This window comes from Dendrobates tinctorius, unplaced genomic scaffold (assembly GCF_039654945.1).
Source record: "Dendrobates tinctorius isolate UK_male_01 unplaced genomic scaffold, ASM3965494v1 ptg000086l, whole genome shotgun sequence".
NCBI lineage: Eukaryota > Metazoa > Chordata > Amphibia > Anura > Dendrobatidae > Dendrobates > Dendrobates tinctorius.
This window is the reverse complement of record NW_027361754.1, coordinates 33614042-33639619: the sequence shown is the minus strand read 5'-3', so window position 1 is coordinate 33639619 and position 25578 is coordinate 33614042. Positions and strand designations below refer to the sequence as shown.

Below are 25578 nucleotides of genomic sequence, written 5' to 3'. Positions count from 1 at the left end.
TTTCTTAATTCAAAAATGTATTTACGGGTCATGTCAAAGAAATCTGTACAGAATATTACAGCTCATAGCGCTACTTGATCTTGGCCAGCGCCACCGCTCTCCTCTCCGTGTTCTGGAATAAAGCTCTGATCAAACTCTTCACTTCGTTAGTGGAGAACTCCGTGGCCAGAGGTCCTTTCCCATCCGCCCACCTGAAAAACAGGATACAGGGTTAAAATAGGAGATTCTGCAGCAAAACGGAAGAACCCCCGCCCCACACTATACTCGTTCTCTCCTGATGCCCCCTGCAGCAGTCAAATAAGACAATATATCGTAATTGGAAATCAAATGAGAGGGGACCCGGAGAAAAGAAAAGCACGTTCATGCAAGACTGAAGGGAGAGGTGGCCGCAGGTCTGCGGTTTTCTACAGTCTAGCCTATGGGAGATACAGGAATGAGGGCCACCGTGCTCCCAGCAGAGGGGGGATTCCACAGATAGGACCCTCACCTAGATATGCCATATACGTCTTTTTTTTTTTTTTTTTCATGAAAATCACTTTTAATGGGAACCGGTCATCTTATTCATTATGCCCGAACCACACAGCAGAGTCCGATCCCTGCTGCCTGTAGGTCAGGAACATGAATCAGATGACACTAAAACCAAAAGCGGCCGCAGCGGACCACCGGACACCCACCGGTCGACAATCTCCTGTAGATTTGCTTGCAGGATGATCATGAGTTCTTTGAATTTCATCCACTTCTGTACATAGACCGGCACCTCCTCCTGAAACTTTTTGTTTTTGCCTTCGTCAGGGAGTGGAGTGAAGACGAGGGGTCCTTCCTCGATCATGGTCCTGCACAGAGTATACAGCCGCTCTCCATCCTCGGTGGAAATATCCTAACAAAAAGGAGATGAATGCTAATAAGTAATATATAGTTTGGAAGCCACTGATCAGCTCATACATCGTTTTCGGAGACTCACTTTAAGATTCTAACTTCATAGATTATTGATTAGACCTGACGAGATTGGTGCACTTACTGTGAAAATATATGTCCTGATAGCTGAATAATATGAACATTGAAATGAGTATAGCTACAGAGTCAGGCTAAGTTCACATGTAGCGGAATTCCCGCGGAAGTTCCCGCAAGAATTCCGGAATTCCATTCCGCTGGAAAATTGCATTTTAAATCCCCACGATTTTCCCACGGAAAAACTAGCGTTTTACAAGCGTAATTAGCTTGCAGAATGCTAGCGATTTCCAAGCAATCTGTAGCATTGCTTGGAGAACTGATTGACAGGTTGGTCACACTCGTCAAACATAGTGTTTGACGAGTGTGACCAACTTTTTACTATTGAGGCTGCCTATGTGGCATCAGTGGTAAAAAGGTATAATGTTAAAAATAACGAAAAAAAATAAAAAATCGTGTTGTTATATTCACCCTCCGGACCGTGGGTACAATCCGCAAATGTTCGTCGCAGCGATTTCGCAAATTAATGAGCATGCTGCAGATTTTGCTGTGATGCGATTCCGCCGCGGGAAAATTCACAGCATTAGCACAGCATTGCGGAATCCCATAGGATTGCATGGAATGCTGTTTTTTGGCGTTTTCACGGCAAAATCGCGCGGCAAAAACGCTAAAAAACCTGAACGTGTGAACGCAGCCTCAGAGCTTGAGTCCAAGTGTATTTAGTTTCCTCTCACCCACAAAGCCTGCCTGCTGCAGCTTGTACAGAGCAGCGAGACCTCAAAAGCAGCAGGGAGGAGGGACACTGAGGAGCTGTCAATCAGGCTAGGTGGGCAAGCAGCAAAAAGGAGGAGCAATGAGGAATATCAATGAGGCTATATGGGTGGAGATTTAGCAGCAGCAGGGAGGAAGGACACTGAGTAGATGTCAATGACACTAGGTGAGCAGAGACTCCGCATTGGGGGGGGGTCACTGAGGGATTGTTAATCAAGTTGGGTGGACAGAGTGATTAATCACTGTTTAGTATTTTTGATCAGTGAGGGTCCTGGTACTTAGGCTCCCATCACAGCTCTCCCTGGAGTGTGGGCAGAGTGGTATTAGTACAGTGGTTATAATGGGTATACTGGTCTCACCTCCAGTGCAGCTATCTTGGTAATCATCTCAGTAATGGCGGTGTTTAATAACGTCCCCATGGCCTTGCAGTAGATGCCCACTGGCAGCACGTCCTGCCACACTTTACCTAAACGACTCAGCTGATGAATAACCTAAAAAAAAAAAAAAAGAAAGAAGTCAACATTGTATGGATCACTATACTAGAAAAAAGCACGATAATAGTAACACGAAAAGGTTCAGAAACATCATAAAGTAGTTTCCATCAACTCTCACAGAAACGAACAGAGAAACCATACCACCAATGTGTTTGTTGCCTGTCTGAAAACAGAAGTTAGAGCCTACTACATTGGATGGGACAGCAAGCTGAGGACCCCCAATCAGGAGAGATCATATAACCCACTTCTGTGACCTTTACTTATCAGTATACTTCAGTTCGTTATGTAAAAAGTACTTACAAAAAAAAAAAAGCAGGTCTGCTCCATTCATTACCTATGGGACTACTGGAAAAAGCTGAGCACTGTACTCTGCTATCTCTGGCAGTCCCATAGGCAGTGAATGGAGCGGTGGTGCACACTCGACCTCAGATCCGTCACACAGGGATCACAAGCGATCTGTCTGCTGCAACCCTCAGTGATCCAGAGGAATAACTTTCAATCTTGTACAAACTGCTTGAAAACTATTGCATTATATTCCTTACCTGACGTATCGCTTTGTGCCCCGCAATGTAATTGTTTTCGTCTTCCATATTAACGAAGGAGCGAGCGTTCGATAATCTGTCCAGGAGGTCGCCTTTCTGGAGCCGCATTTGTGCCAGGAAGGTCTCGGTGCCTAATGGAGACGACAGACGCGTCAGGATGTTCGATATCGCAGGTCGTGCATATGCCACCCTTTGTACAATGCATACATTCTAGCTGCAGATCTTACAAAACGGGTTGTTCTTTTTTTTTTTTTTTTTTATCTACTATACGGAGTATACTGGAGTATAAGCCGTCCTGAGTATAAGCTGATGCACCTAATTTTGCCACGGAAAACTGGGTAGGCTTATTGACTGGAGTATAAGCCGGGTTATGCATTGATTCCCTCATCCCTGTCCTTGTATGTGTGGCTCCCCCCTCCCTGTCCTGGTATGCGTGGCTCTCACCGCCGCTGTCCTGGTATGTGTGGCTCCCCCCGTCGCTGTCCTGGTATGCATGCTCTTCCTGTGCTGAGCGATCACATGGCACCGCTCATTAAGGTAATGAATATGCACGCATCTCCACTCCCATAGGCATGGAGTGCACATTCATTACCTTAATGAGCGGTGCCACGTGATCGCTCAGCACAGGAAGAGCTGCAGGAAGCCGGTACCAACGAGATGCAGCGAGGGCACGCTGGAGGGTGAGTAGGAGGTCTTCTGGAAGTAGGCGGCTGCTACTGTGCGAGCTATAAGAGAAATTAATATTCATTTCTTTTTAGCAGTGGCGCAGGCTTTAGCCACAGCCGCTGGTACCTGCCTTTGTGACCCGCTGCTCCATCGCTCCCCCTCCGGCTTTCTGGTACAATGACTCGTGTATAAGCCGAGGAGGTTGTTTTCAGCACAATAAAATGTGCTGAAAAACTCGGCTTATACACGAGTATATACGGTATACATATCACAATTAGAAATGAGCAAATCCGTTGTAGTTGAGTCGAAATCGCCTCCAATTATAAAAATAGGGATTTTTGTGTACTCATCGTAAAATCCTTTTCTCCGAACCAATCATTGGGGGACACAGACAGTGGGTGTTATGCTGCTTGCCACTAGGAGGACACTAAGTAAACATAGAAAAAAGTTAGCTCCTCCCCTGCAGTATACACCCTCTCGCTGGCTGGGAATTCCCCAGTTCGGTGAAAAAAGCAGTAGGAGCATTAAATGACAATAATCATAACTCTGTCAAAACCTAAAAATGCTACAGTGAGCCAATAGGCCAAACAGGGTGGGTGCTGTCCCCCCCAATGATTGGCTCGGAGAAAAGGATTTTACAGTGAGTACACAAAAATCCCTATTTCTCCTACGCCTCATTGGGGACACAGACAGTGGGACGTCCTAAAGCAGTCCCTGGGTGGGGAGCATACAACTGCTAATAGCCCATATACCACTGGCTCAACACTGTGGTACTGCCGAATGCAGGATGCGTCTGCCAAGTCACAGCGTTGAAGACCTGTTCTGCCGACGCCTGGGGCCGAATGGCCCAAGAGGCACCCACTGAGCGGATAGAATGTGCCTGAATCCTTGCTGGGACAGGTGTGTCCCGGACACGGTAGGATTCCTGAATAGCCAAGCAAATCCACCTGGCTAGCGTGGTTTTGAAGCGGCTAGACCCTTCCTATGCCCCTGTGGAAGTATGAACAGGGCAACTGACTTGTGGAAGGGAGCCGTCCATGAGATTTACCGTCTCAAAGCCCTGACCAAATCGAGGGTGTGGAAGGTCCTCTCAATGCACTGGACTGGAGCCAGACAGAAGGAAGGCCAAACAATGTGTTCATTGAGATGAAAAGACGACCCGACTTTGGACAGGAAAGACGGGGACGTGTTGAGAGCTGCCTCGTCCTGATGAAAATTCAGGAACGGAGGACGGCAGGACATGGCTGCCAATTCAGAATCTTGTGTAACTGACATAATTGCTGCTAGAAAGACCACCTTCCAAGAGAGAATAGCTAGTGGTACGTCCTGCAGTGGTTCGAAAAGAGCCTCCTGTAAGGCTTCGAGAACTAAGTTAAAGTCCCATGATTCCAATGACCCTTAAAACATAGAGGCGCCACCTGGGAGACTATGAATGAATGTCTTCATCTGAAGTCCGATGGCAATTTTGCATTGGAATAGCACTGACAAGGCTGAAATCTGGCCCTTGAGCGAGCTAAGCGCGAGACCTGACGTTAATCCGGATTGTAGGAATTCCAATATGGAAAGAATAGAAAACATCAGTGGTGATCGACCATGATCCTTGCAACACGAGAAGAAGGTTCTCCAGGTGCAGTGATAAGTGCGCATGGGCACAGGCTTCCTAACATTAATCATGGTGGAGATCCCATCGGGAGAAAAAACAGCCTGTGCTAAAAACCAGGATTCAACGGCCACGCCGTCAAAGACAGGGCCCCGGAGTTCTAGTGGTAAGTCGGGCCCTGTGAGAGTAGATCCATGCGATCTGGAAGTCGCCAGGGGAACGCTGGCGATTAGTTGTACTAGTTCTGCATACCATGGCTGGCGCGACCAATCTGGCGCGACTAGGATCACTGGTATTCCCTCTGCTCTAATTTTCTTGATGACCCTCGGGAGCAATAGAAGAATGCACAGGAACCGGAGCCACGGCAAAACTAAAGTGTCCGCTCAGATGGCGCCTGGATCGCGTGATCGGGTAATGAATCGAAGAACCCTGTTGTTTAGTCTTTAGGCCATATGATCCACATCCGGAGTCCCCCAGCGATGGCAGATCTGCTGAAAAAAAAAAAAAAAAAAAAAAACTTCCGGATGAAGAGACCACTCTCCTGAGGCAAGGCCTTGGCGACTGAGAGAAAAACCACCGCCCAATTGTCCACACCCGGGGTGTGGATTGCCAAGATGGGCGAATGGTTGGTCTCGGCCCAATGGAGGATGTGACTCACTTCGTGCTTGTCCATCCTGCTCCGAGTACCCCCCTGACGGTTGATATACGCCACAGCCGTGGCGTTGTCGGATTGGATCCTGATGAGGTGACCTGCGAGGAGATGGTGGAAACTCAGTAGAGCTAATTTGATCGCTCGAATGTCCAAGATGTTGATGGGGAGACGTGACTCTCGAATTAACCATCGACCCTGTGCCGTGTGGTGACGAAGAAAAAACTGCACTCCAGCCTAGGAGACTGGCGTCGACGGTCACCACCGACCATCGTACTGGGAGAAAGAACTCCCCTTAACTCAGGGAGGATTTCAGTGTCTCCCACTTGGGGGCCAGTCTGACCCGCAGGAAAAGAAGGAACCGGCGGTCCAGGGAGAACGGGTTCTTGTCCCAAGATAACAGCAACGCATGTTGTAAAGGGCGGAAATGGAGCTGCCACCATGTTTTCGAGAACTATCATGCTGAAAACGTATGGAGTGAGAGAACCGGTTGGGAAAAGAGTCCGCGCTGCCTGTTGTAAGGCTCGGGCCTTTTCTGGAGTGAGAATGACCAACCCGCAGGAAGAGGCCAAGATCAATTTCAAAAAGGAAATCTGCTGTACTGGAGTTGGGGAAGTTTCTAAGTTTATCTTTCGACCCAGGCGAGAAAGTGTATTTACTGTGATATCCACGGATTTCTCGCAGGCTGGAAGGGATGGACCCTTGATCAGCAGGTCGTCCAGATACAGCAATAGCACCATTCCCCGAGCGTGGAGAATGGCCATGACAGCCGCCATGGCCTTGGTATAGACCCTGGGGGCGGTGGCGAGACCGAAGGGCAAGGCAACGAACTAGAAGAGTTATTTTCGAATTGTAAAACGCAGGAACTGCTGGATGATAGGGACTCTCTTTTGCATGGAGGCGACACCGATCGGAGGAATTCCATTCGGATTCGCTGTACTTTGACAAACTGATTTAACAGCTTGAGGTCCAGTATGGACCGCATCGTTCCTTCGTTCTTTGGAACCACAAAGAAAGGTTTGAATAAAAAGCCACTGAACAATTCTTCTTGAGGGACAGGAAGGATGACTCCGTCGCTTTGCGGCGCATTAACGGCCCGAAGGAAGGCTGTGACTGAATGACAGCAGACGGCTGCCTACTTTGTCGGTGTCTGCCGGATACCACAACAAGTCATTGAGCAGAGGATCTATGGGATCTGCTTCCTTAGATCCAGACGCTGTCGGCCTGGCTTTCCAAGAGCGGTTAGGTCTGTGAGAGACCTGGGAACCTCTGTCTCCACGCGGGGACCGACATGATCCGGAAGAGAAGGTTGAGGAGGACCAGCTGGAGCTGTTGCGAAAAAAGGTCGAAAAACGAGTCGGCTGTTGATTCCGAAAAATCGCCGGGCAGCCCCTTGATGGGGGAAGAACCCTACTCTTCCCCCTGGAAGTGTCAGAAATGAGCTGGTCTAGTTTCTTGTCCAAACAGGCGACCAGTTTGATACGGCAGAGAAGTCTCTGGAGGTGAAATCTGCCAGTCGCATAGCCATAGGGCTCTTCTGATGGAGACTGCATTAGCGGTTGCCTTAGCAGCGCAATTAGCGGCATCTAAAGAGGCGTCTACTGCAAAATCCCCTGCGTGAATTATCTGCTTGGTGACAATGGTTGTCTCCAGAGGATTGCTACGTTGAAAGGCAGTAATTAAGACATCTGCCCAAGTGGCCATTGCCTTAGCCACTCAAGTCATGAAAGATGGGAAAAAAAGCCACTCCTGAAGCTCCAAAAACTGAACTGGCGAGGTAGCCAATTTGACAGTGGAAGGGGTTTCTGACTGAAGAGCCCTCAGAAACGGATCGAAGTGCTTTAGGAGCAAGGCACAATACAGGAGGTTTCACCGAGGGGGACTGTAATCAATCCTTCATTAGATCTGGAGTAAAGGGGTATTTAGCCTCGATAGGCAAAATTTTGCCCTGTGAACCACTCATGTAGTCGGTTCCTACATTTCTAGACAATGTCCTTCAACTCCGGATGGCTGGCAAATACCCTGCATACACGTTTAGTCTTCTAAAAGGAGATAACATGTTCCGGAGCGGGAATATTCTCCTCGTCCAACATCAGAAACTTGTTGACTGACTGTCAGAGAATCAAGCGATTAATGGACATTTGGGGAATTCTGAGGGACTGACATTCAGAGACATGCTCTCTGCGAACATTAGGAGAGGGAGATCGAGAGACAGAACTCGCAGATGCTGAAACGCGAGCATGACTAGGGGACGCGTCATAGGTTTGCATTCTAGAGACCTGAGGATCCCTTGAACGAGCACGGCCCCTGCTGGCGGACAGTTCCCGGGTGTCCCCAAAGCCCTCCTCGGGCGGTAAAGATGCGTTCTGACTTAAAGAGGATTCCCGTAGTAGTCTATAGCCTTAGTCAGTGATTCCACAGACCGTGACAAAGACGCGGCCCACACAGGGGGACTAAACGCAGGAAGCACCTTGCAGCGGATGGCGTTTTAGCACAAGCCGGGTCGCAATCCGTGCATAACGGATTAGTCTGGGTACTGGGCAAAGCAGTCTTGCAATAGGTACCAGCGGTAAAGAACGCAGTGGGCTTCTTATTAGCCCCCTTTTTTGCTTCCTTAGACTGAGACATAGTACACGTGAAAGGGTTACAAGCAGATCCTAGGCTGCAGCTGCAGGGAATGTGCAGTGAAGGGGTTAAGTTTTTCTCTGAGAGCAGATGCAGCTTACCTGTGGTCCTGATGCTGTGTCCCTGGGAGGAATATTGGTAGCCCTGTAGCGGCACCAGGTGTTGTCCATTCGTGCGCGCACCCCCGCAGCCGTCACAGAGCAGGTTTCATCCCATCTCAGATCCTGAGGTAAAAAATCTCCCGGGCGATGTAGCAGAGCCGGAGAGGTTGTTACAGGGGTATTGCTCAATCGATCCACCCTATGGGCAGGGGGACGGAGAGCTATGGGGCTGATTCAGGGCATCCGAAAGCATTGGTCATATCTTCTCCGTGCGTTCACACTCGTATCCGTGAGGGGTACCGGGACCGTAAAGGAACCATCGCCAGAAGAATCAGCCCCAGTTGTCGCAGGAAAGTGTATGGGGAGGTATACTCCGCGTGCTTGCCTGTTGTTGGTTCGGGGGAGAGCGGGCCGTAGAAAGGAACCGTCGCCCCCTTCACTCATTAATTAATAAAATAAAAATTTACAAAAAATTCAAAAATAAAATAAGAACGGTGGGGTCTGAAGCCAGACCCAAGTGCCTCCTACAGACACTAAGCAAGAACTGGGGAATTCCCAGCCAGCAAGAGGGTGTATACTGCAGGGGAGTTAACTTTTTTCTGTGTTTACTTAGTGTCCTCCAGTGGCCAGCAGCATAACACCCACTGTCTCTGTGTCCCCCAATGAGGCGTAGGAGAATTAATAATTCTGATTCTCTTGAATCCAAATTTTCTGTGATTTGCTTCATTTGAAATTAGAAAAACGGCGTCTGGCTGCAGTTTTACATACTTGTAAACGGTCGGGAAAGGTGAAAAAAGCATCTGTCACCAGATCCCTTTAATCTTCCTACCTAGGCGCCTAAATCCAGGGACCATGTCCACGAAAGTGGCAGCTCCATCACTGAGCGGAGAGGGAAAGTGATACCGGAACTGGTGTCCGAGTGTCAGCATGTGGTGCGCGATGTACATGCAGTTGTTATGGTGGATGGCGGACAGCTGAGGAAGTTTCTGAAGGTTTTCTCTGGAAAAGAAAGAGCACGTAACTGTCAGCACCACTGGATATGGAGACATTACATAACAGACCATGGCGTCAGAATGAGCTCAATGATGGATTCACTGGTAACTCAATCTGCAGTCGGCTACGTACGAGCTGTAGAAGCTAAATGGTTTAATATTTTTAATAAAACGCCACTGAAAAAAAAAATAAATTGTTTAAGCCAAAAATACTTCTCTTTTAAAGTAAGGGATGTGGTCACCTTTAGCTTTTTAAGAACACCATTTTCTCAAATTACAAATTCACATTAGCTTGACAGCCTGCAATTCACATCACATCCTCTACATTTCCACATACAGATACAGAAAGCATACACCTCTGCCGGCAGAGCATCTCAGAATCCACCTATTCTAAACACGACCATTTTGTACCCCTCATCTTGGGTTGTGTTGAGTCTATAGAAAAGGAAGCCGTAAAAGAATTAAGTGTGCCAATATCCCGCCTGTGTGCATGATATTGATTAGTGGGGGGCTCCAGGTGCTGAAAACTCCACCAGTTGCTAGAACTCTCAGCTAAGTGCTTGACCCCTTCGACACTGCTTATCTCTACATGGAGAGTCAGGTGTGTCGCATGGACCCATATGGATTCACATAATTCACATTCAGGTTGAAGAGAAAGGATCAACGGGTGCAGATCTGAGCTAAACACTCCTGTACCTAACAAAGATAACGAGGGTTTCAGCAGCCAGATCACCGATGATTAAACCTTCTACTTTGTTGGCAAATTTTCCAGAAAGAATAGCAACGAACATCAGGACAGACCCCATTATATATCAACTGGGTTCATGAGACATCAATGGCATCTTGTGTGACAGATGTGGTTCAGCACTGTGTGAACGCGGTCTTTGCAGCAGCAAAATGGCAACCCTGATATTACATGAGTATTAAACAGTGCACAGGAGAAGCCATGTGCGCGGCATTGTTTGGGGTCAGGACGAACACACGCACACAGACACACACACAGGAGTGAACTTAGAGGGGATGTGGAGGACACTCACTTGTGATACGTTGGCACAACATCATAGAACAGATGGAAAATGTTTCTGACTGTGTAGAAAAGCTGGATGGCGCTGAAAAGAAGGAGAAGGAGAAGTGGGAATAAAGAAGGATTACTATCAGATAAGAATGAAACCTATAATAACCCACCATTAATCCAGCTTCACCTTCGGGGGCTCCGGCCTCACGGATCGCTAAATTACAATCTGACCCAAGTCAAAATCGCAATCACCATGATCTACAATTGGGTTTTCTGCTTATTTTTGATTGATACTTTTATTCTTTTCAGCCCCGACTTATTCAGAGCAAGATGTGCCCCTTTCAGTCTCATAGGGGAAATATAGTGAGCAAGATTGTGCCCATTGCTCACACTTTGAAGGTTACAGTTTTGCATTTAGACTTCGTTACAGTCCACCTCATTGTGTTGAACTCTCAGCAAACAAGACCGTTCACATTGGAAGAATATCGTCAGGTTTGTCCGCCCCCCCAATTGTGTATAAAACCTTCCAAAATCCCACCAACACCATCACCTTGACCCCAGATGTTGAGCAAAAGAAAGGTTGGACATATTGGATTTCACTATTAGCTGTTTTCTTTTTTATTGGTGTCTGGCAATGACTTACTCTCTGCTCACCATTGAGAACACATGTAAACTCAACTGAGACGAGCGTGCATGTAAGGTCAGAAGGAACAGCTTTTGGCTGCACAAACATTTGACCAACGGCTGCACTAATGATCTATAGGCTTAAAAGACATGGAGGGAATTTATTAAAGGGGTTGTTTCAACTTGTTAAATGGTTAAATTTGCAAAGTGCTTGTAAAAACAAAAGAACGTTGCAATTTACACTTTATTCAAAATGTTATGATTTACAACTCGTTGCCTTTGTTACCGGCTTCCCCTGCTGGCGTGGCTCGCTTCCTAGGCAAGAAGCATGTGTGTGCACGCAAGAGCAGCTCTGTTGCTGGCCATATCATTGCAGAGCCCCCTTGATGCTTAGAGGCAAGACCACCTCCTGCCGCACTGGAGCCTCCTCCAATGCGACTTGCCAGATACAACTCTTATGCCCCAATATCTCTTCCCTATAGTAATGGGGTCTACAAGAAAGACAAGTGTCGACAGGCTGCAAAGAGCATTCCCTCTGGAATATGTAGTGCATATTCTGTTCCTAGGTTGCAGATAAGAAATCCCAGACTTACAAAGGATTCATACAACTCTAACACATATCCTTCTTGTCCTTGGAGCCACAGGCCACACTTACCAGGGCTTCTTGCTGGCAGTAGCTTCTGAGAGGGTCTGGTAGGCGAGCTGCATCAGCGTCTGCACAGACTCGCTGATCCGGCAGGTGGGCAGCGAGAAAGTGTGCTGCCCCATCTTGACTTCGTTTTCTAAAGCTTGACCTTCATGTGACGGACTCTTCTGTGGTTTAACCGTCTCGCCCCCAGGGCTCTGGAGCTTTGGTATATTGACTTTAGAGTCGGGTGTGATCTACAATAACAAAGCAAAAAGCAATGAGGTCCATCCAGGAGTAGGGTCACGTATAGTGTACTGACCATGGTGTCAAGACCGGACGGGGGTCTACTAGCCCCATACATGTTTATGATCGTGTTGACTATTGAGTACAGATCAAGTATCGCGGTTAATACTCTGACCGGAAATATTGGACATGTGAACTGGGCGTTATGGGACCGGATTTACACCAAACCCTGAAAAATTATTGAAGCTCTTGCAAACAATCATTTCATATCTCTCTGCTGCTACAATGCAGCACAATGCAGGGGAATGAAGCCCATTGTACCGATTGTGTTACTATTTACACTGGGAAAAAGATTTTCTCCTAAAAGAAGTCAGGCTTAGAAAAAAATATCATCCCAGAGGCTGGCAAGACTTTAAAATACAGAGTAAGTATTACTTATTGTAGCCACTGCAGAGCTGCAGCGGTCAAGGGTTGTAGACGTGGCACCTCCGCTGAAGCCCTGGCTTTATCAGTCTTGTGACATCACAGCTGAGCCTAGAAATCGATTACATCGGTCACATATTAGAGAGGGGATGCCACCGCTATGGACTGGTATAGAAAAACAGCCCAGGAGCAGCAGAAAGACGGCACACGAGCGGCAGGGGCTTCACCAGGTAACTAATGCTTATGTAGCCATTTTACAGCATTACCTGCCTGACAATAGAAAACCGCTTTCAAAAGGGTTACCTGAGATTCAGAAGAGCTGCAGGACACAGGCAGTGTCACCAATGTATGATCCTGAATGGTAAAATACTGATGGCCTAGCCGAAGCCTATTCATCATTATTAAGGCTTTATTTAGGATCACAATATTAATGGCCTATCCTTACGGCTGGGGCTGGATGGCCACGACACAGGACAAGTGGCTTTGTGCAGCTGCAGCGACATCGGAACAAGCAAGTTTCAAAACAAACAAAAAAATATGGCTCTGACTTCTTGATACTCAATGTCCGCTACACTCAGGCACTGGGAGGTCTGCATCACATGGTGGATTTCTGGCGGATGAGCTGTTGTGTCAGATGAAGGAGGGGAGATCCGGTCATGTGAACAGATTCCCCTGCGGTCAGGTAATCACTGGTCCAGTGAGGAGTCCTTTAACCTTTGCGGGAGAGAATACAGAGGACGTACATCGGGTTTTCTCACCTTCACAGTGTTATGGATCTCCGAGGTCATCAGGTTCCTGGCGGTAACAATCACGTCCTGGCATTTCTTGCTGGCAAAATGAGAGTTGACATTTCGGGCGTATTTTAGAAGTTCGGTGGCGTCGCCCTTCAGGTATTGCATTTCTTTAAGGTCATTCTCAAAATGTTCAGTTGATTTTATAACCTGAATGCAAAGAAATGATGATGAAGGTGATGATACAGAAGAAGAAGAGCGCATTAAACTGGAAACTTTTTCTATTAAACGCTCACGTGTGTAGCTATTGTTGTTACGTCCATGATGTGGCGCCCCCTGCTGCTTGTGTAAATCCCTCTCAGAACATCCATGCAACGCGTCCAGCGCTCAGACATCACCTGCATCCTCTTGTACACAGGCAGCCAACCAATCAATACTAAAGACGACTTCTCACCAGCACTAGACACACATGTAGGACTTCCGAGAGGAAATAAAAAAAAAACAGTAGGGGGCGCTTTATCATAGTGGAAAATAGATTAACAGGCCTGATGCCCGACAGCCACTTCTATCTTTCTCTATGGGCTGCTGGAAAAAAGTGAGTGCGGCACTCAGCAGCCCCATAGGGAACAAACGAAGTGGCCCTCCGGCATGTGCTCCGTTTTTACAGGCATAGCTGCCCCATGGTCAGATCCCCACGATCTACAAGCTGCGGATCGGTGATAAAAGGGGGTGTCCGACCAACCGGGTAACAAGCTGCACAATAAGTCATATCAATTTTTTGTACAAAAATTCCAGATTTTACTTGCTGAAATCAACAATCTTCTTATCCTATACAGACCGTATGGGGGTATGTTCACAGGCGTCAATCTTTGGCGCAGATTCTCAGAGTGTGATGAGGGCATTGCTGCCCTGTTCGCTGGCATCGGAAAAGTTACATGACATAAGAATAAAACTCAGATCATCAGTGCCGTGTTACTCATTTCAATTTGAAACTCTGACATGGCATTGGGGTTAACCATCATGTAAATCTGCTGCACGTCCAATGCAGAAATCTCCGTGAACAGCCCTGGATTCTTGCTGTGGAACACACAGCTGATGTTACAAAGGGGTACTTCGAATCTGGTAGACTCTAGTAGTGGGAGCCTCCGAGATTCATTTACGAGGATGCCATGTAATACCATAATTCTCCAGCAACGGCTGACAATGGCCTATTGATCATGGGGCAGAGAAGACGCAATTGTCCCGGGATCCAAAAGTTCAGGACCCCGATTATTTAGTAATTACCTCCTCGTATTGCTCCAGTTTGCTGCTGTTGGTGGGGATGGAGTAGACCAGACAGTCTTTAATGATAGATTCTGAAATATCCTCCCAGATCAGATCACCGAGAACTTCAGCCAGGACTACTTTATTTCCTCCTTGCTCTTCTTTGTTTTCTACGGGTATATCTAGAAAAAAAAATGAAGAAACCGTCACCCTAAAAACGAATATGGCTGCAGTCACCCCTCAGTAGAGAAGTAGTCTCTGAAGTCCGGAGAGACCCTTATTAACCCTTTGGGGGATTCATCATTCAGTTATCACCTGAAAACTGGTGTAAAGAATCAAAACATTTGGTGTAGTTGTGCAATTATGTGAATGATGCAGTTTTATGGCAGCACCGCCCGACGGCTTCACTAGATCTTACACCAGAAAGTGAGGGAAGTTATGGCAGAAATGTGGTCCCATCTGTGGCTGGAGAACACGTTCTGACTCACGCAGAAAAATGTTTTATATAAGAAATACACACCTAGTATAATGACCCAACTTACACAACAGGTCTTTTCTGATGAAAGATTCCCTTTAAATGTAAGGTTATAGGCTTCCTAACTTCCAGGATACACAGACCACTGATGTTGTAGGTGGCATAGAGCACCGGTATTATGTGCCTTTTCTGATCAGTGGAATAAAGAGATAATTTTTCCATCCCTTCCTGTGTAGGAGTGCGGAGTGTGCCGATATTCTGGAGAAACCTCCTCTGCCTCGCACTTGTAGGTCGCACTTGATATGACATGATGTGTGTATTCAGTCTCACAAGCTCGCTGCCTCGAGGTAATCCTTGACGCTGATCTCTCCTTCAAACCACAAATCCAAGCCCTTTCCACTTCCTGCCGACTTCAACTCAAAAATATTTCATGAATCCGTTCATTCCTCAACCAAAAATCTGCAAAAACCATAGTCCATGCCCTCAGTCTCTCGCCTTGACTACGGCAACCTCCCGCTCTGTGGCCTCCCCTCGAACACTCTCGCACCCCTCTAATCTATTCTAAACTCTGCTGCCCGACTAATCCACCTGTCCCCCCGCTATTCCCCAGCTTCTCCCCTCTGTCAATCTCTTCACTGGCTCCCCATTGCCCAGAGTCTCCAGTACAAAACCCTAACCATGACATACAAAGCCATCCACAACCTGTCTCCTCCATACATCTGTGACCTTGTCACCCGGTACTTTCCTGCACGCAACCTCCGATCCTCACAAGATCTCCTTCTCTACTCCCCTCTTATCTCCTCTTCCCACAATCGCATACAAGATTTCTCTCGCGCATCACCCCTACTCTGGAACCCTCTACCACAGCATATCAGACTCTCACCTACCATCGAAACCTTCAAAAAGAGCCTGAAGACCCACCTCTTCCGACAAGCCTATAACCTGCAGTAACCACCGATCGACCAAACCGCTGCATGACCAGCTCTACCCTCGCCTACTGTATTCTCACCCATCCCTTGTAGATTGTGAGCCTTCGCGGGCAGGGTCCTCTCTCCTCCTGTAACAGTTATGACTTGTATTGTTTAACATTATTGTACTTGTTTTTATGTATACCCCTCCTTACATGTAAAGCGCTATGGAATAAATGGCACTATAACAATAAATAATAATAATAATATTCGAGGCAGTGACTAATCCGCCCTGATACATAATATTATATGACCTGACTCCTCACCTAGTAAATGCTTGTGTAGCAGCTCCAGCACCTGCTTCAGCTTCAGGAACACCTCTGCAGGTGGTGGGTGCGTCTGGTCACTCTTCATGCTGTCGAAGCGAAGTACGACCCCCTGAGGCTGCGTCTCCACAAGGACATGGAGAGATGGAAACGACACCAGAGGCTTGAGGATGTAGTTGAGGAGCAGCTGACCTGTGGGACAAAACTGGAGCACTTATGTGATGCCTTACTACAAGAAGGGCATCTACCTGCTGCCTTAAACCCGATAACCTTAGTGGTCTTGGCGGGTGTATGGGGCGAGCTCAGGAGCCAAGGTTCCACCATACCTGGCAGATGTCCGGTGTGGTACATAGCTAGCATCTGCCTATAACAGCCGCAGCTGAGCTCCGGCGGCCACAGTTTAAAGCGAACCTGTCAGCAGTTTTGGCCAATCTAAGATACGGCCACCGCCATTCAGGGCTTAGCCACGAAAATAGACAGCCGCACTCACAATGATTTGTTATTGCAAAAAAATTGTTTTTATTCTTTTTTCATTTTTTCCTTTTTCAATTCACCAAGTAGTGTTTCACCGCAGTTACAAGAAAATATCCCAGAAGTGTATTCTATATGGTTATGTTTCGACCTAACCATAGGTCTTTCTCAAACCATACTTAAGTAGAAGTTTCAGAGTGGAGGATGGAGGTATTTCAAAGTCCCATTAGGGGTAATCATGTGTGGGAGGCAGGGGTCTGCGGTGAATTCACTACTTGGTGGATTGAAAAAGAAAAAATGAAAAAAGAATAAAAACACTTTTTTTGCAATAACAAATCATTGTGAGTGCGACTGTCTATTTTTGTGACTACTATTTGTGGATTATCCATCCTCAGTCTGGACCGAACCAGCTAGAGTGCGCGTCTCCCCCCACCCCATTCAGGGCTTAGCTACAGCATTCTATAATGCTGTAAATAAGCCCCCAATCCGACCTGAAAGATAAGAAAAATAAGTCTTATAATACTCACCCTGGGGACGGTCCGCTGCGGTCTGGGCCGATGGGTGTCGCAGGTCCAGCTTCAGCGCCTCCCATCTTCTTATGATCGCCGCCCTTCTGTTTTTTTCATGGCTCCACAGCATCGCGCTCCTGCGCAGCCGTATTTCTCTGCCCTGTTGAGAGCAGAGCAAAGTACTGCAGTACGCAGGTGACGGGAAAGGTCAGATAGGTCCGGCGCCTGTGGACTGCAGGACTTTGCTCTGCTCTCAACAGGGCAGAGAAATACGGCTGCGCAGGAGCACGATGCCGGGGAGCAATGAAGCAAGCAGGAATGCTTTATCGCAAGAAGATGGAAGGCGTTGGATCCTGACCTGCGACACCCATCGGACCAGACTGCAGCGGACCGCCACCAGGGTGAGTATAATAAAACTTATTTTTTATTCACTTGCAGGTCGGATTGGGGGCTTATCTACAGCATTATAGAATGCTGTAGATAAGCCCTGAAAGGTAGTGGCCACATCTTATATCGGCGAACCCTGGTGACAGGTTCCCTTTAACCTTTTAAATGCCACTGTCAACGAGAGAGCGACATTTCAATGTCTTCATCGCCAATAATCTGCGTGTAAAAATGTTGGCAAGCACAAATCAGATCTGTATTGCTATTAGAAGCCAATGGGTGCGCAAAAAACGGATCACATGCGGGATGCCGTCTGTGTGTCACGTGTTTTTCATACATCCATCGCAATCAACTTGGGAAACTTTTTAATTAATTGTTCGTGTAGAAACTGTCAGCCACATGTACAAAACAGAAATGTGGATGACACGTGGACACGGACAAACTGATGCAAAATGGACATACGGAGGGATGCAGAAACTTTCTTTTCTGTATGAAAACAGACATTTTGCATAAACTTGTGTGAACCAGGTCTTATACTAAATCATAGTTAACATCGTTAGCAAGGCCGAAAAAAGATTTATCCATCCAGTTCAGCCTGTATTCCGACAGAATAAATCCCCAGATCTACGTCCTTCTAAAGAACCTAATCACTGTAAGATACAATATCATAACACACAATCCTATACATCAAGCTCCCGAGATTATCAGTTTCCTTTAAGGCCGGGGCAAGCGTATAAAACATCATCTGAGATTTATCAACAAAACTCGGGGGGCTTGTCATCCATTTTGTCATCCGTGTGTGATTCATTTTCGTACATCTACATCCGTAAAGATCGGACGCCAATTAGATGTTCTGTGTGGGATCCACTTTATTTTGTGCGTCCATTGACTGGAATGAGCAAGTCTTTTCCGATATAAATAAGAAAAATCTTCCGTGATTTTGTTCACATGGATAGTCGGTCAGTCTGCATGAAAAAAAAAAACTTATCTGAACAGCCCCATGGAATTACATTGGTTAGCGTCCGGTCCGATCTTTCTTGGATGTCACATCCATATAATGCGCTCATCTGAATGAGCTCTAAAAGGCGTTATTCTGCACTGCTCACTTTCACATCAGGAGGTAAGCGGAGCAGACGACATTACGGCCCGACATCACTACACGATCGGCAGGCATCACCCACGTGTCCTAAAAGACCATGGCACAATACCCACCAATTGTGCAGGAGCCGCGTCACCAGCACCACTCTCTTTCCAATGTGGACACCTGGATGACTTCCCAATCTGGACTGAAGAATTAGACTATGTTCACACGTTGCGTTTTTGCTGCTTTTTTAATGCATATTAAAACCTGCGTTTTACTGTACCAACAAAAGCTAGCAGGTTTTGAACACAGAAAAAAAAAAAAACGCAGCAAAAACGCAAAGTGTGGACATAGTGTGAAGGCCGCTGTCTGTATCCCATCAGAAGAATAATAACCATCAGGATCTTACTGAAAAACTTCAGCTTTGTGTTCAGCTCTCCCAGAATCGCTAAGGCCTGAAGGACAGATCCCAGAATTGGCGCAGAACTGGTGTCGTCAGGTGACGGCAGGGTGCACAAGTGGAGTTCGGTTTTCAAGACCATTTCCAAACTTGAGTAATCTGAAAGTAAAAAAAAAAATTACCAAAAAAATCAAATGTATTCCACACTGATGCAATCTATCCTAACCCAATGCTTCTCAAAAAAGAGAGTGGGCCCCGCTGGAGGTGATGTGGTGGTGCCCAGATAATGGGGAGGCAGCCGTAAAAGAGACTGCAGTGTACCCTGGAGATTTCGGTGACTTTGGGTTATTACTTCCACCCTTTATACCTTTGGATGGGGGCAGCTTCCACACCGCCAGCTTCTGCCACTCCTCCCCGAGGTGGTACAGCATGTTCTGCTTCTGCACGGTCAGCTCGATTCCCAGAGATTTCAGCACCTTCAGCTCAAAGCCTTTCCGAGACTTGAGGATTTTCAAACAGTTTTGTGCCTGTGATTGAAAAGAGAAATGAATTGTGCCCAGTAGTCGTACGTTCCCACGGCGGATTTACCACGGATTTGTGGCCGGAGAATCGGCTGCAAAATATTGCCACAGCATTGTGGCTAAGTATTTAAGAAATCGGACTCATTCACACTGCGAAGTCTGTAGTGTAAAGGTACCTGTGGCTAGATGTGAAAGCGGATGCAACACTGGAGGCCATTGACAAGTTTACTAACCATTTCCCACTTCAGAAAAATCCATCCGGTGCGGCTATGAACTGGAATGCCGCTCTCATGCTCTGATCACTTGCTCCCTATTCAGTCTCTGAGTGGTGAACTGGCACAAACAGGGCGATTTCTTCCAAAAATCGCGACAAAGCTGGGATATGTCATAACACTTGTGGCCGGACTGCCAGCCCAGGCTCCTTACAACAACTGACATTACCAGCTGGAAAACATGGCTTGCTCTATGGCCTGTGCAGAGGTCGCTGTGCAGGGAGGGAGGAGGGGGGAGTAATACGTAAATGTGGGATCTTGTGTTATCTATATAGATAGGTTATAGTTACATTCATTTCAATGGGAAAGTGTAGTGGCCATTGATGCTCAGGGCAGGTAGGGTGAGGAGGTGAGCTGTAACAACAACCATGAATTCTTGTGTAATCTAATTAGACAATTGTCCTGTGTGATTTATATATAGGTGATGGCAGGTATGGTAATGGGTGTGGTGGAGGGCACGGTCAGTGACCTGATCAGGGGTCATTGTGCAGGAAGGGGAGGAGGCAAGCTCCGTTTATCTTGATGCATTTATTGAAAATAATGTTATATCTATGGTTCCTCATCCTTCACATTCTCACTTTGCCGTCTTTATATATTTTTAAACTCTACTATGCTTTTTTATTTTTTCAGGAAAAAAAGACAATATGGCTAAATTTCCCCCAATAAAGGAATATAAAGATGACATAGCGCGGCAGCGGTGACTTCTGACCATATTAATCACTTACCTTTTCCAGTTGCTCAGCGGCGCTGATGTAGTTCCTCTCGGACAATGCGGCGTTGTACATCTCTATGGCGCTATTAAACTGAAACGGAAGACAAGTGATCAAGTGTCAGAGGGTGAAAATAGATATATCAGATTATTCTATATGCACTGCCTATGGTGACAGCACCACAGAGAGATCGCTGTTCAGTGGGGGGGGTGCCATTGCTGGGGAGGGGGTCGTGTGTTAGGGGCTCTCAAACTCTTTATTCCCAACCAGAAAGCCACAGACGTGGAGGAAGCGTGGGGGAGATGTATAGAAATGGGCTCAGTTCAGAGATGGAAGAAGATGTAAAAATGAGAGAGCCGCACGGCGACTTCTCCACGTTACCCCTTATTTCTGGAGACAGTGATAGACGCATGGAGGGGAGTGCAGCAGTTTGGAGTTACAGCGACGCTCACCCCCATAACTGTCACTTTCATCCATACAAATATCGAAGCAGAGTTCGGTTATTGAGCCCCTGACGTGGTATATGAAGTGATGGCATATCGTTAGCATCTGTCATCGACCTCAGACACCCCAACTGATCCCCAAAATAAAGGGGCTGCAGCGCGGATATAGAGCAATGGGTCCTACACTTTCTGCATGGTGGCAGCACAGCACACCCTGCACGGGGGAAATACAGCACAATCCTTGTTTCATGATCTCTCCTAGACCCTGCTCCAAGTGCTCTGTCTGCAACCCCTCTGCGTGTCTGTGCATCAGGATGCCAATTCAACCCGCTGCGTTCCTTTGACATCACTCTACCAGGCCACGTAGCCTTCCTCAGGCAGTGAAATATCACCTGAGAATTCGGGGTGCTGGCATGTGCCACTATGGCCACAACCCTGACTCCTCCACTTATCTTCATCTCCAATTTAATGACTCAGTGAGCCAACCAACCTATCCAGCTCTGCTATTCCGCCAGTGAGCCGCCAGACATATCCAGCTCTACTATGCAGCTGCTCTCTGCTTCTTCTCTGTGTGCCTTGGACCCTCCCAGCTCCACTTACATTAGCACATGTCCTCAATTATGCTGCTATCGAGTGTCATTCGACCTACATAACTCTGCTCAATGGCTTCAGTGAGCCTCGTCCATCTGCTGCACCCACTACTCTCATCCAGACTGAGGGTCTCAAGGATCCACCTCAACAGGTGAAACATAATCCTTAATTAAGTGAATGGGGTCGATCGCAGCTCAGGGAAAACAAAGGGGAACTTGCACTAACTCTGCAGCCCCCTTTATCCTTTGGATCGGTGGGAGTCCCAGTGGTCGGATACTGATCACGTGGCGCCCCTTACTGGTGTATTTGTATGATGACAGTATCCCGGGCGCTCACCTCCTGCAGCTGCCGCAGCACCGCCAGGATCATGGTGTTCCTCTCCAGCTGATGCTTCAGTTCGGTGAATTCGCTGATCGCCACTTTCAGCTCATTCTGAACCTGAGGACATAAGAAAAATACTGTCCAATCAGAAGTATCCCCCCTCGGCTCTGTAGCAGGGTCTGTTGAAGTCTGCAAGGGTCCGCATCATCCGGTAAAAATTACCTGCAACGTGATTGCTCAGCTCAGTGTGAACACAGCGACACCAAACTGTCCTACAATAAATAACCAGTACTTTTCTGCAGCATGTAACCAAAATGGTGCTGTCCTATGAAGCCCTCCTGCGGGTGTATGGCCACCATGGGGGCTTCACAACCCATTGGATAACAGAAGTTGATGCATGCACCACTTAACTGCTGCTGTCATTTATTGGTTAGAGGCAGGTGCTGGCTGTACAACACAGCAGGCACCTGCCGAGTATGGTGCAGGCTCAGCTCCTGAGCTCGCTCCATACACCAGCACCAGACGTGTGACATACATTTATCTATTCAAATTGCCTCTTCAGAGAGTAAGAGGACTAGAACTCTAGTGCCACCTATTGGAAGTAGCAATCCTAAAAGTCAATATCGACCCTTTAAATGGCCTTGTCACATAATTTAGGATAAAAGCCAAACCAGAATCTCAATTTACAGACATGGTGTTTCGGGGTATTGCCCCTCATCAGTGCAAAGTATGAGAACTGATTTCACTAGGTGAGAACCTTATTACCCCTTAGATACATATATGTTATATGTCAAGATGGGGTAATGGGGGTACTTTATAATTGATTGGAAGACAACTTTTCAGACACACAGTGGTGCAGCTCAGACTCATTCACATGGAGCTGTGAGACAGTCCCTTGCATAGTGGGAAGCCTAGTTTGCTGATGTGTACAGAAAGAGTTATGAGGGGGACACAGAATCATAAGAGCACTGTGACCCCTTTATTTTCAGGATCAATGGAGGTCCAAGAAATTCACCAACCAAAGTGATGGCACATCCTACTGAGATGTGACATTTCACGGTCACGGATGAGGAGACGCCCCCACACCAGGGACGTCACCGACGGGGAGACGCCCCCCCCACACCGGGGACGTCACCGACGGGGAGACGCCCCCCCCACACCGGGGACGTCACCGACGGGGAGACGCCCCCCCACACCGGGGACGTCACCGACGGGGAGACGCCCCCCCACACCGGGGACGTCACCGACGGGGAGACGCCCCCCCACACCGGGGACGTCACGGACAGAGAGACGCCCCCACACCAGGGACTTCACAGACTGGGAGACACCCCTACACCAGGGACTTCACGGATGGGGAGATGCACCCCACCCACCACAAGGGACGTCATGGACGGCGGCTCTTCCTCCGGACTCACCTCGTTTTCGATGGTTGACTTTAACACATCCACGTCCCGGTGCAGACTGCTCACCTGGGCCACCAGGTCCTCAGCGCTCTGCATGCTGGGGAGGAACTCATCATATTTCTTATTCATCATGTCACAGACTTCGCCCTGCAGAAACAAAGACAAGACGTCACTGCACAGGTCCGCAGCGGGGGGCACTGTGGTCAGCGAGGCGACGGAAGGTGCGAGGTCCAACAATATGGAGGCGATGGCTGCACTGGAGACACAGAGCGCCCATCACACAGGTCCGCAGCGGTGTCACTGGGGTCAGCGAGGTGACGGACGGTGTAAGGTCCAGCAATATGGAGGTGATGGCTATACAGGGGGACAGAGCGCCGTCACACAGGTCCGCAGCGGTGTCACTGGGGTCAGTGAGGCGACAGACGGTGCAAGGTCCAGCAATATGGAGGCGACAGTGCCCCCTCACACAGGTCCGCAGCGGGGTCACTGGGATCAGTGAGGCGACAGACGGTGCAAGGTCCAGCAATATGGAGGCGATGGCTGCACGGGGGACAGAGCGCCCATCACACAGGTCCGCAGCGGTGTCACTGGGGTCAGCGAGGCGACGGACGGTGCAAGGTCCAGCAATATGGAGGCAACAGTGCCCCCTCACACAGGTCCGCAGCAGGGTCACTGGGATCAGTGAGGCGACGGACGGTGCAAGGTCCAGCAATATGGAGGCGACGGGTGCACAGGGGGACAGAGCGCCCATCACACAGGACCGCAGCGGTGTCACTGGGGTCAGCGAGGTGACGGACTGTGTAAGGTCCAGCAATATGGAGGTGATGGCTGCACAGGGGGACAGCGGTGTCACTGGGATCAGCGAGGTGACGGACTGTGTAAGGTCCAGCAATATGGAGGTGATGGCTGCACAGGGGGACAGCGGTGTCACTGGGATCAGCGAGGTGACGGACGGTGCAAGGTCCAGCAATATGGAGGAGATGGCTGCACCGGGGACACAGGACCGCAGCGGTGTCACTGCGGTCAGCGAGGTGACAGACAGTGTAAGGTCCAGCAATATGGAGGGGACAGCGCGCACATCACACAGGTCAGCAGCAGTGTCACTGAGGTCAGCGAGGCGACGGAAGGTGTAAGGTCCAGCAATATGGAGGCGACAGCTGCACGGGGGACATAGAGCGCCCATCACACAGGACCACAGCGGTGTCAGAGGGGTCAGCGAGGTGACGGACGGTGTAAGGTCCAGCAATATTGAGGTGATGGCTGCACAGGGGGACAGCGGTGTCACTGGGGTTGAGGTGACGGACGGTGCAAGGTCCAGCAATATGGAGGCGACAGCTGCACGGGGACATAGAGCGCCCATCACACAGAACCGCAGCGGTGTCACTGGGGTCAGCGAGGTGACGGACAGTGTAAGGTCCAGCAATATGGAGGTGATGGCTGCACAGGGGGACAGAGCGCTCAGACAGCCGCCATGTCTGGGGACCCCTGGAACCACCACCTGGGGGAGGAGGAAACGGCAAATGTCTGCGGTCATAGATAGGACAGCGCCCCCCTCCACCGGCCTCATGAGGCCCCAGGCCATTGCGCTCCAGCTGGTGGTGAACTACAACTCCCAGCATGCTCCACATCTTCAGAGGCATAACATGGGCAACCAGACACAATGTGACCTTCATGTCACGTGACAGCTGTCACCACGGACTGGCCTGATATACTGACAGGAGGTCTTACCGAGGGACCCCTCTCCTCCCATAGGATAACCAGCACTTACCTTCACTTCTTCCACCCTCCGGGACAGGCGACTGATTTTGACTCCCAAATCCTCCTTCTCCAGGCGCCCAGAATATGCCAACACCTCAGTCACAAAAGACGCCATCCCGCCTGCCAACTCTGTCGTCCCGGGCGCTGACGGGGCCGCATTCAAACCATGGAATTCAACCTATCCATAGAGGCATGCCGGGAAATGTAGTCCATCGCTGTCTGTGTGACGGTCTAGTCTGTAACGAATAGACTACAATAACCGGCATGGACAGCGACATTGCAGCGGACTTCAGCTTTGTGTTCGCAAAGGATGATGGAATATGAAGTCCACATTCCACAGTAAGGTCTCAAAATATTATACGTTTTATCAACATGGACTACAATTCCCGAAAGTAACCGCGGCCAATTTTTACGAAGGAATCCTGAAAACAGGATGTGACATCTTGAAAACGAGGTGACTGCTGGGAAATGTTGTTTGTGTATGTGATGTTACTGTATCAGCTGTTGTAAATGTATAACGTATGGAATGAAAAAAGCCGTAAACGTACTACACTGCCCTCTTGTGGAAAAGTTCGGGAAGTAATTTATACTTAATGTATATTTTTAATAGGAAAGTAATATACTAAAAGGTTAATACTGCCACCTTCTGGCAAAGTGTTGCACTGCACTGTAAATATTGCCACTTTGTGG

General features: G+C 48.3%; 1 protein-coding gene across 1 annotated transcript; it reads right to left on the bottom strand.

The window, feature by feature from the left end:
- On the bottom strand, window positions 1-25140 carry ZW10 (zw10 kinetochore protein). The gene is made up of 16 exons (XM_073585296.1): window positions 24899-25140; window positions 23143-23277; window positions 21743-21844; window positions 20388-20465; window positions 19237-19396; window positions 18879-19028; window positions 16025-16216; window positions 14337-14497; window positions 13080-13262; window positions 11683-11909; window positions 10426-10497; window positions 9226-9395; window positions 2756-2886; window positions 2079-2210; window positions 675-877; window positions 1-191 (listed from the first exon to the last, which is right to left on the bottom strand). Exons 1-16 carry the CDS (start codon window positions 25001-25003, stop codon window positions 71-73), a joined length of 2322 nt encoding a protein of 773 aa, XP_073441397.1. The 5' UTR covers window positions 25004-25140; the 3' UTR covers window positions 1-70.
- Between the last annotated feature and the right edge of the window lie 438 nt (window positions 25141-25578).